The sequence below is a fragment of the Nicotiana tabacum genome, chromosome 23 (genome assembly GCF_000715075.1).
Source record: "Nicotiana tabacum cultivar K326 chromosome 23, ASM71507v2, whole genome shotgun sequence".
Taxonomy (NCBI): domain Eukaryota; kingdom Viridiplantae; phylum Streptophyta; class Magnoliopsida; order Solanales; family Solanaceae; genus Nicotiana; species Nicotiana tabacum.
The window spans coordinates 70,099,802-70,111,956 of record NC_134102.1 but is presented as its reverse complement, the minus strand read 5'-3'; the positions used below and the strand labels follow the sequence as shown (position 1 = coordinate 70,111,956).

Genomic DNA, 12,155 nt, shown 5'->3' with positions numbered 1-12,155 from the left:
ACCCACTTGAGCCAAACATACTTGGTAACTCCGACAAAAATAGAGGATAATGGGACCAATCTCCTTTCCAAGACTAAGGATAAAAAAGTATGTATAAACAAAAACACACCTTGGCTTGCTGAGAGACACCCTCTCCACGCCAAGGAGGTCCAAAACCTTAATATATTTTTCCAGCCGCATTCCTCCTTCACAACAGGAATGCTGGCTGGCCGAATGGACGAAGGATATTCTCCGACCACTCTATTTTTGTCATTTTTTGGATTAGAGGAAGGGTTCTGGATTCGAAGATCCTTGTTAAAAGGCCATTCTTTAGGAATGATCGTACCGGTAGTAGGAGGATTTGCGTCAGAACTTTTGGGTTTGCTTTTCTTGGATGGTCCCCCACCGACAAAAGTCCCGACACTGTCGGTGGAAGAATGGATAAAGTAATGGCCACCATACGGTCATAATGTTTAGCGACAGAATATGAGTTGCCTGAGATGGAAATAGCATAAGACATGTTGGGATAGTTCAAAGTGTGATGGCAGAAGTAGTGAAATTTGTTGTTGAAAGTCGAAAGTTTTGCTAAGAAGGAGAAGTTGCAGAGAATTGAAGGAATTGTTGTTGAAGAGATTTAGAAAAGTGTAAAGTAAAATTTATGAGAAGAGTAAGTTTATAGGCGGTTCAGTAAAGTCATCATTACCTTGGTAACTGGCAAAATTATTTGTCAAATCATGGAGAGACACATGTTAAACTCATTAAATGCAAAGAGACATGTGTCATTTCAAGTGTCAGAAGCTGTTCAAGAACTTTCCCACCAAGAAAAGAGAAGGTTTTATCTACTTCTCGATCATATCAAGTTGAGTCACTGGAAAGTAGGGACTATCTGTATTGGGTAAAATTTAGAGTTTACATGCGGATATTTCTCGAGCAGACATGTGGCAGTGATGACAGGATGTAGATGAGTCATCAGTAAGCTAATACCGAATACAAACATGTGACCAGTATTATGCGAACTATGAGTACATAACGATCAGAGACAAATTGTATGGAGTACAATATGTATGTTTAGCTTGATTCTGAAATATGCGCGCCTCAGGTTGCTGTTAGTACATGTATTATGGTGACATATATGGCAAAGAAAAATGAAATACATGAAATGCATTTGATTATTAGAATTGTTATTTCCAATAATTTATAGAATTCGATGATTATTGTTATTATTATTCTGAAATAAAATATTATGTCGTCGGATATTCCAAATAACAATTTGATTTGTTTGGGTATTGTCTAATTTCTATGCATATTAAGAACATTACTACGGTATATTTGTGTATAACAATTTCAATAAAATGAGGAACGGATTAGGCTACTAAAATTAGTATTGTAAAATATAAAGATAATTATAACTATAATCTATACTATACTAAAAGCACGAAGGCCCTTAGCGAAATGTCGTTCGCCTTTTTTACCCTTTAAAAATAGATTTCACATTGGATAAAATTGTAATTATAATTTAATTATTTTTCTAATATTTAGAACTTTAAATTAGTTAAATTTTTCCTTATTAGAACTATGTAAAAATTCCTAATATTTAGGAATCCGATATTGAGTTAGATTTTACTTAGATAATTTTTAAGGTGGTTTTTACACGTTAAGAATTGTAATGAATTGCAAAGTTTTTGTCTTCGTGCATGTTTTCAAATTCTAATTCTTTGTCCATTTCTTTTTTGGACCATGTGAGTAGCAAAAATTCTAATTTTTCATATGTAGACAAAGTGTTTAAGGTGACTTTTACATTTTTTATACTTAATATAAGCACTTTAATTAATAATGATAGATAGCACGTACGTCATCTTATATATTAAATATCATTGTCATTAATTATTTTATGGAAAATTCAAAAATTAAGTGAAAGTTTTGTCATAATAGGAACTGTTAATATTTAGAATTCAAAATTGAATAATATTTTAATTCATATTAATTATTGTTTTTACTTAAATTGCATAAAATAACTATAACTCCATAACAGTTCCTATTTTAATTCATGTTCAAAGAAGAAAACTCGAAAATTTAATTTCAAATTCCTATTTATCAAGATCTAATATCAACTAAATAATGTATATGAACGAACAAAGTTACACCGATTTTGACAATTTTATTTTGAATTAAGGAGTAATCAAAATATCAAGGTATATTTTCTTCTACTTCTAATGATAAATTCAAATAAAATTACTATATTGTCAATTCAAACGAGAGAAATGAGTTTGAATATAATGATAAACAAGTAAACAAAAAACGATAAAGTCCACAAGGAATAAGTAAGAACTATTTGTTACTAAAATTGATAATATAAGTTTGTGCCCCTTCTATATTCAATGATATTTTAGGTTCTAAAACTTTGTGTCTTTTGCTTTGTAAATATATAAAACTTTTAAATCTCTAGATGTTACTGACATTAGTGCTAAAAATATCTCAAAATTCATAATTATATTAGTTAATAATAAAAAACACAAAAGGGATATTGCATTTTTTAAAAGAAAAACACAACACTGTTTTTGATCCTTGATTTGAAGAAATACTTGAGAAAAAATTAAGTATGTGTTGTATATTAAGATGAAGCAAGGAAAAATATATAATTATATTCTAACAAATAATACTTGTATATGATTATATAACAATTAACGATTGAAAAATGTCATTTTTGAAAGTTGAATTTTTAATTATTTTTCACTTTCACGCACCTAAAGGAGAGAGTATATATATCCACGCTCTTTAAAATATTGACGTCCGGAGTTTATCAATTATCAAATAGCCAACTTCAGAGGGTAGCTAAGACTACAAATTATTTAGGATTTTTTTTAAAAACATACGCTCCATATTTTTTGCTAAGTAACATAGTCCTTTTAAAATCCATTAATAATAAGTAACTTCATTACAATCTTAACCTCCTACTTCTATAAAAAAAATATATACATGATTATGTGCCTGGATAGAAAAAGAAAGCTCACTCCAAAACAAAAAAGAGTTAATAAAAATTATAGCGATTAAATAATATCTTTTGCGATAATAATTTAATATTTTGTTAGATTTAATTTTATAACTCAAATACAAATTTTAATATTTATGTAACTTTATAATTTTATATTCATTGAGATAAGGTACACGCACAACGCGCGTATCCTAAAACTAGTTAACTTAATAACTTGAGAATTGAACTTCCAAAATGCTCTACTAATTTAATATACTTGCGAAATAATTGAATTGATATTCGTCCAATTTATGCTTCCATAATATTAATACTTTAATATTAAATTTAATAATTTGATAATTGAACTTCCAAAGTAATAATTATATTAGTCTAAATTAATTGAACTACGAAAAGAATTCTTAACAATTTCAATTATTAAATTTGTATAGAAGTACCACAATCTTAATTATCATCACTGTCACTGACAACCAAAAATTCATCATGTTGTTATTTCTTGCAATTACTATGTTTTCTAACAATAATTGTCGTTATCAAATCACTTGATGCGGGTAGTCCAACCTTGAAGCGCGCTTTTAGGGAAGCTAATGGAGTGACGGACCAGTTAGCTAAGAATGGATGTAGTTTGAACGTTTTTGGCAGTTTAATCACCTACCTCGATCCCCCGCTTTTGTTATTTCTTTTTTTGAAAGAGATAGAATGGGTACTATATTGCCTAGGCTAATCTAATGTTGTAATGACTCTTAACTTGCTTTGTATGAATAAAAGTCTTTTCTTACACAAAATAATCAGGAGATCCATGTAGCTCTAAAACTTAAAGCAGAAGGATGCCGAAAGAGAATTTGCAGTATCATGTATATAGAGGCAGAGTTAGAATTTGAACCTTATGAGTTCATGATTAAAATTATTTTAAGTTACTAGGTTCTAAGTTAATAATTTGTACATATTCATTGGATTTCTTAATACAAATACAGAGTTTGAACTAAAGCTATTGAGTTCGGCCGAACCCTCTCCGCCCCTACATGTATATATAACTACAGATAAAGAAATGCCATGAAAAATACTAAATGGCCGACTGAGGTTGTTCTGTAGAATGGAGCCATTCTATCTGCAAGTACTTTTAAAACATAAATATCTTGTAATGATCTCCATTTCAGCTTGAATAACTGATTAGAAGCTATCAGAATTGACAATTAATTGTAGTTTAACAAAGCTGTGTGTTTTGCATAATCAGCATTTGGTTCAATTAAGCTTGATATGGATTATGTTACAAGGTAAACTGTGGAACTTTTAAAGAAAGTCAGGAGATCCATATAGCCCTAAACTAAAGCCAAAAGGAGATCATTGGAGAATTTGCAAGATCATATATAACTAGAGATCAAGAAATGCCATGAAAAAATGCTTTGTTCTGTAGAATGGAGCTTTAAATTTAAGTATCTTCTGATCTCCATTTCAGCTTCATCACATCGAATTGAAGAGGCAAAATTGTTCCCTTTTCCATGGAATTTCTCTGGATAAAAAACTGCAGCTTAGTAAGGAAATTTGTTGGTTTAAAGGTATTGAGTTTGTATTCTCTCTCGGTTCTGTTCCCACCACAGCTTTGCATGCACCTCTCCAAACTTCTCTCGGCTGTGCGAATGAAGAACATATCATTTGCTGAACATGTCAAAAAGCACTAGCAAAAGTTGAGATTTTCAAATACCTGAATCTAACACGGCGTAGCTCTCTAGTGCCATCAACTAGTTGTCTGATGGTTATATAGACCCCAGGCTCATCTTGTTCTACCCATTCTGACTCCAATTCACTAGCATTACTAACGGAAAGTGAAGCTTCATCTCTAGAGTCAGTGGTAGTCCTTGACGCGTCCATATATGACATGTCACCCTTTGGGAAACCAGCTGCATAGGCAGTTGATCCTGTTGGTTTATGGAAATTGCTTGGAGTCCATTCCTTGTTTGTTGCAGGAGTCATCATAGGGCTCTCCATTGCAGATCCAAGCCTCGAATAATTGGAATCTCTCTGCAGAAAAACATATCAATATCTCTCTCCAATTTTATTATTTACTCCTACTTTATATTAAGTTGTAGTAGAAATGTATGCATATATAATTAGATTATTGAGCATTCCAGATCAGATATGAAGCAGTGGAACTATTTCTTCAGGTTATCTAGTTTTTGAGATGGAACTTGATGAGCACAGTCTTCTGAATCAAATAGTTTTAGCGCTGTCATTGATTTGTAGACCACAAAAGTATAACATCTTGTTTGTGGAAAATAAATAGTATTGACTTGAGCTGGCTATTTATTTTGAACAGGGTGACTAGCTAATGGAAACTGCGCAGCTAATACACATATAACTGAGTTAATTTTCATGGACAATAATGACGAAAATGGAGATAAAGGCTGTACGAAGATAAATCAATTGAAAGTGACTTACCCCATCCTCAGACCGTCCAGGCGTGTTAAGAGCTTGTTTATTGAATCTCTGAACATTATAAAGCTCCATAATTCGGTCATAATTCTCACCCCACCATCTTTGAGCTTGCCATTTGTTGAACATGTCCCGACTGATTTAAGACCAATGAGTAAAATCAACTGTTGTTTCAATAAGGATTAGAATAATACCTGTTCTTTTACTAAGGAAATGAATAAACAGACTACACTTGGACAATTCAACAGCTTATCGGGCCAGTTAGAAAGCTACAGATCATGGATGCCTTCAATTCAATAGGCCATAAATTTAATAACAAGGGCATAGCAAGTAAAATACTTATGTTTCTGATAAGTCACAGTGAGATAAATAATTTGAGGGCCACAGTACTAAACAAGTGAGATGGTTGAGCACACAAAAGTGGAACAAAGAAAAGGAGAACTCAATTAGATGAAAAGGACTCAACATTAATCTAGGACAAGCATAATTAATAGTATATAACTAATAACAGTTTAAAGAAGCTTTCATTACCAAAGAGGTTGTTTCTTAACTAAAATTTTACAGACAAGAAGTTGGCACAATCAAAATTCCCATAATTTACTTTCTAGATAGAAATGAAAGGACATTTTTGAAAGATACCTAAAGCGGATTCGTTTAAGATCATTTCCACCATTAGGGAGAGAAACAAACGTGATCTGAACACCAGGCTCGACCTGTGCTGTCCACTCTTTTTGCTCATCATTTTCCACCACCACATCACCGCCACTAAATCCTCTAGCAAATCTTGGATCAGGTCTAGGAGTCCTTAGATTTCCAGCATTTGTAAAATCCCAAGCTGGAGTAGAACTAGAACTTGCTGGTTGATATGGATATGGAACTCCCTCTGATATTGTATCAAAATCAGGATATGGTCTATGCCCTTTCCTGTAACTACTTGGTGTAGTTGACTTGCATTTATAAGCTCCTGAGACCTTTAAAGCAATATCCTTGATCTGTAAATGTTTAAGATCACAAGAATTAAGTACAAATTCAGGAAGATGGATTCTTGATTAGAAGATGAAATGTTGTACTCCCTCCTTTCAATTTATGTGAACCTGTTTGATTGAGCACGGAGTTTAAGAAAAAATAAGACTTTTGGAATTTATGGTCCTAAACAATTCAAAAAGGGGGCCAGAATATTTGTGTGGTTATAAAAGCTTCTCGTTAAGGGTAGAATTGCAAGTTTAAGCAAAATTATTTCCAGAAAGGGGTCATTCTTTTTTGAACGGACCAAAAAGGAAATAGGTTAACGGATGTGTATAAGTTAAACAGTAAATGTTGGTTTAACATTACAATGACAAATTAAAATTCCAGTTGATTTTAAGCTACAAGAAGTCAACCAAGTGTGGTTTCCATTTGATCAGCAAGCAAACCAATATGTGTCATTTGTCTTGTAGTATGAACCAAAGAACAGTCAAAGCAGATTGTCCAAAAGCTAAATTATACTATTTTATAGGTCCAAAAGCAAAAATTACTGTTTGAAAGTCACTTACTTTCACAAGTTAACTTTGTGGGGTACTACTGATCAATTCAACAGTTGAACTTGTGAAGTATTGAGTAAGCTGGAGGCTGGACTACAGTGAATGGACAAGATATCAATGGTTGGTCATGTCAAAGATATAGCTTAGACAAGTCTTTGCCAGACATGAGAATTGTCTTTTCTGACAATCTGCACTAGTTTACATGTTAGACTGTTCTTTTTTATTGGGTTTGCAAATTCTAAGTAGACCAAAACAAATTCACTCCCACCTAAGCTGAAACTATGGTTACCTTGTTCAATGGAAATCTACCTTGGAGATGCTCACACTGGTATAGCCTATGTTTAACATATCTAAGAAACAAATTCCTTCATTAAAGATATACTATGTTGTTTCATCTTAGGCATAGGGCGAATTTAGGATGTAAAAAATCAGTAAGTTCAGAGCAAGGGTGAAAGATGTATATATTTTATAAAAAAGAAATTATATACGTATATGTAGTTCGAACCTAAACTAATGTGTTCAGCTGATTGTGCTAAATTTGCCTGTGTGTGTGTGCGCATGTTTTCAAGATATGTGAAGAAGTTTGAATACAATTCCTATCAGATGATTTTTACATTTTGGTATACTCCCTCTTATATGTTATGTTATACAGATTAAAATTTCCTAAGCTTCTTAGTGGTGGCCAGTTGGTCAGCCTAACCAACTTATAATAATATTGTTGGATGAAAATGAATAAGATTAGAAAAGTTTATTATAATTGGAAGATGATGAAAGAATGAAGAGGACCACTAATGAAAGCAAAGTAAAGCAGGAACATTATGGGACCAAGAATTTAGACACATGATCCAAGAAATAACGTGAACAAGAACATGACCCAATCTACATTGTTCACCTATACTCTCTTCATGCTTATAAGCATAAATAAATAAAGGGGTGGGGTCAATAAATTAGAAGTCACCACAAAATAAAAAAATAATTGTTTTATTTTATAGGCACATTCTATGGTCCTCACTCACTCCTCTCCTACAACCCCCGCGTGACTAAACAAAATGTTCATTTCATGTTCTCTCCTAATCCAATGCCCAAATCCAGCTGGGAAATGTGGGCCCAAAAGGTTCAATTGTGGTTCCCACTAAAGGCTAAGCGACACTTCTCGTACTAAGAGTCGGTCAGCTTTGGGCAAAGAAGAGAAAAAAAAAAACCAGAAAAATACCCTTTCAATTTCCAAACGCTTTGACATTTTTTTTAGAATTTGTAATGCTTGAGCTAGAATTTAGAAAAGCTTATGCTACATTAGGTCCAAAAATTTTACTAGTTAAACACAAGTAATGAAACTATAAGGCCCATTCAAGTGAATATCGAGCCCGTGCAAAGGTTTTGGTCAAGCTATGTCAGTCCACCAAATAATGGAACTTAACTATATACCTCCAATCGTATCTTTGAAATCCCACACACTAATAATCCACTCTTCTACTCTAAAGCTGGGGCGGAGCTAGAGTACCGGAAGCGGGATCGGCCGAATGTAATAATTTTTGATTCAAATTCTATATTTGTCTTTAAAATTTATTATATATATACAAACTATTAATTTAAAACTCAATAACTTAAATGATTAGAATCTCGAACCTATAAAATTAAAATCTTAACTCCGACTCGCTTCAAAGGACAGACTTAATAAATGGAGTAATCAAATAGTATGATATTCGGGGTAGGGATCAAATTGGTACGTTTTCCTACATCTCCTCCTCTTATTAAATCTTAAACTTTAATCGAATTAAATTTTAATAAAGTTGTAAAAAGGATAGGTTGAAAGAGAGGACCTGCGCCGTGAGGCTTTTGACGGAGTCTTTAGTATTGGGAGTAGGACGGGGTCCCTCTTCACCTCCATCATCGTCTATCTTTTGCTTACACGTGATACACGTCAACATCCTCTCCTTCTGCTTTCTCTTTTCCCTTTTCTTTTCTTCTCTTTACAGTACCTACAATTTAAAACATACAATAAATTAATAAGCCAAAAAAATGCGCACACCCTTATTTATCAAGTAGTTTAATATACACTTTGTTATTTTGCTCTGAAGAATCATGATACCTTGTAAATATTGATTTCTCTAGGTTAATAATATCTTAAATTATTTCAAGCTGGCTTGAAATAAATGAAAATGTTATAGATGATAAATTATTCAAAGAACCGCCATCTTGACAAACTAATGTTTTTTTAGAGAAATAAATGGGATACCCACCACACAGAGATTATTTAGGGAAACAATCTTCCTTTTCATTTCACATAATATCTTTTCCAAAATAAGCCCAGCGTAAGATTATAGAATCTTTTTTAAAGCACACAAGACAAAGTAAATAATACTTTGACCCCTTATTTTGAAAAAAAAAATGTACAACCTTAATTTGAACAAAAAGATAAAAAATGCTGACTCAAATCTTGAAAATGTGAAGTTTATGGAGAAATACCTGACTGTTATATCAAAATAACTTGATTAGAATAATGAATAAGCCTATAAGCCAAAGTTATAATTATCTTGTCTCCCCACCCAAAAGACAGACAAAATTCGCAAACAACAGAAACAAAAAGAAAAGAAGTTAAAGAGACAGAGAAAGAAAAAGAGAGACAAAGAAGGCTTCGGATCAGAGGAAGTACTGATAGAAAAGGGAAAGAGAGAGAGAGTTTATTAAAGAAGAAGAAGAAGAAGAAAGACTAAAAAGAACAGTCAATAATTGAATGCCCAAAAGAAATCTCATATAGAAAGTTCATAATGAAAACGAAAAAAAGAAAGAAAGGAAAAGATTTAAATCAAAAACTCATTCAAAATCAACTTTTTTCATTTCTGAGTATATAGAGCCGAATTTTCTGACAGATTATTCATCATCATAAATCTTTATTAATCAATTATCACACCCTTTTGCTTCTTCATTGCGAGGAAAAAGAGAAAAAAGTGTAAAGAGTAGCAGTAGTAGCAGCAGTAGTAGTAGGATCAGTAGAGCAGCAGAGAGAAGGGAAAAATCTGGTTGGTTGAATGAATGATAAATCGCTGTAGAATTTAATAAACGCTGTCGAGTTTTGAAAGCGGCAACTGATTCTACAAACAGACAAACCCCGTTTAACCATAAAACACTCTTGATAGCGACCTACCCAACCCCACAAGAAAATCCGATTGTACTCTCTTAATTTTATTTTGTAGTTTGGCATCATTTTCTAATTAATTTCTTCAAAAATGAATGATATACTATCATATTTTCTTAAGAAAAAGCTTTTATAATAGTACAAATATATATTATGCTATATTTAACATTACTAAGTTTAAAAAAATCTTATGGCGGTACAAAATTTATTATTTATAAACCCAATATTGAGTAAAACTATGCCAAATAAATTGTTTCAACTTTATTCATACCTCAAAATGGATAAAAGAAGTTGCAGCAACTGAGCTAAAACACTGAAAATGGCTTCTATAGAACTTCTCTTTCTTACTTGTTTCGATTACCCTTTTGCGAATCTCGGAAATATAAAATCAAATCATCATAAATACAGCTGCTTCTTGATCTGAAATATATATTTTGCCGGAGCTGGCTAGTCTCCGGCGACAATGAGGGAGAGATTTTCAAAATGTGATGCTTGTAAACGGAGGAATTCAGATTCTCAGCTGCAGGTTTTACCTTAACATATAACTATACAAAAATGAAAGCAGAATCTACAAAGAACACAGAGAATATATAATAATGGAAGAGAACAAATACAGAGTGCAGACGAAGTAAGAGAACAACTTTAGATAAATATTGAGGTATTTATAGAGGGACGTGACCCCGTCATATTATCTCGTCGTTATATAACGGAAACTGTGAATTTGCATATCGAATATAAAGGGGCTACTCTGCAATGATGGGCTGTACGTTGTGCTCTAGGGTTTGGACATTGCTGAGGGTTTTGTCATTTAGACAAAAGGGTTTAATGTGGTCTTGATTGGGGAGGACATGATGGGCCCATATGTCGAGGTTGTACATGTGGCATTAAGGGAGTGGATCAACCTCGAAATGTTTAATAAATATTTTGGTTGGGAGAATTAGGAAATTGGTTGGTGTATTTAAGCAAATGAATTAAAAACAATTAAGCAAATGATTCTGTTGGATCAAAGAACAATCAAATCATTGTCTCTTTAATTTTCGTCATAAAAATATATGGTGGCGGTTCTTATGTAATCTGATTTAACATCATTGTTTCCTTTCTAATATTTTAATTTTAAAATGACTTACCTTTATATAATACATGTTTGATTTCACTTATTTACAGTATTTTTTTATTTTTTTTTGCATATTTAATTGCGGAAAAATAAAAACACTGGATTTGCAGTGGTTTCTTAGTCACTAAATTTAAAAACTAGGCGTGTAACATTTTCTTAAAATCAATCCAACCAATTGAATCGAAATGGATTTTAAGTTTTCATTAATGAACTTGTAGTCGAACTCGTACCGTACTTAAGATAAATATTTATTTTCATATAAAAACATTTAAAAATGTAGTACCAAACGTACGTGATAATATATATGTATAAAAATATGACATATATAAATACAACATATAAACTATTAATATTTCGATCACTGAAATATATCAAGACGCTGGCTTTTATTTAAATAAGGAAGCGTATACATTTTTACCATTGTAGAAAGTTCAACAAATAAACAATAGAGTTATTCCAAATAGAATTTATAATTTCACGTACATTTTTAAATTTTGTTTTTGCTCATATACTAATTATTTTTTAAGTCTAGTTTTTTTCATACATTTTTTGGTTGCCTTAAGCGAGACAAGGTTGAATATAAATGAGGAAAGTTAATGTCGTCAATATTCTTTTTACTATTCATTTTTGCTCTTACATTTTATTAGTTTTGACTCTCTTAATATATGTTCCACTGAACAATATCAACAAGCAATATGCCCTTAATAGAGTAAGATAATGTGTATCATAAAAGTATTTTTGAAAGTATGTATATTTGAAAGTTATTGTTGTTCATTTCATACATGTTGTTTCTTAACATGAGGATTGCAACTTTTTATATATGTTATATAGAAAATTCGTACTTTTGGGTAATATAAGTATCAAAACGTAATCGAATCGATACCGCTATCATCGAGATACTAGAAAAATCTAATTTTAATCATACAAAATCAACTAATCAAAAAATTAGTATATAACATCTATATCTATATCTATATATTATTAAAA

The 12,155-nt window shown here is 31.9% G+C and overlaps 1 protein-coding gene across 2 annotated transcripts; it reads right to left on the bottom strand.

Moving 5' to 3' along the window:
- Nucleotides 1-4,188: 4,188 nt before the first annotated feature.
- Nucleotides 4,189-10,760, bottom strand: LOC107792142 (protein BREVIS RADIX-like). Of its 2 annotated transcripts, none has more exons than XM_016614335.2 (6): nt 10,326-10,760; nt 8,739-8,897; nt 6,038-6,390; nt 5,405-5,534; nt 4,671-4,987; nt 4,189-4,597 (listed from the first exon to the last, which is right to left on the bottom strand). In XM_016614335.2, exons 2-6 carry the CDS (start codon nt 8,844-8,846, stop codon nt 4,519-4,521), a joined length of 987 nt encoding a protein of 328 aa, XP_016469821.2. In that variant the 5' UTR covers nt 8,847-8,897; nt 10,326-10,760; the 3' UTR covers nt 4,189-4,518. The 2 variants fall into 2 exon arrangements, with proteins under 2 accessions (XP_016469821.2, XP_016469822.2); XM_016614336.2 differs by lacking the exon at nt 10,326-10,760 and adding an exon at nt 9,385-9,519.
- Nucleotides 10,761-12,155: the final 1,395 nt, after the last annotated feature.

Bases quoted from the DNA above. Each gene is read 5' to 3' on its own strand.
- LOC107792142 (XM_016614335.2), bottom strand. From the start codon at position 8,846: ATGTTGACGTGTATCACGTGTAAGCAAAAGATAGACGATGATGGAGGT. The intron at 6,391-8,738 runs GTCCTCTCTTTC...AAACATTTACAG, and splicing joins TCAAAAGCCTCACGGCGCAG to ATCAAGGATATTGCTTTAAA. The intron at 4,598-4,670 runs GTATTTGAAAAT...TCATTCGCACAG, and splicing joins CTACGCCGTGTTAGATTCAG to CCGAGAGAAGTTTGGAGAGG.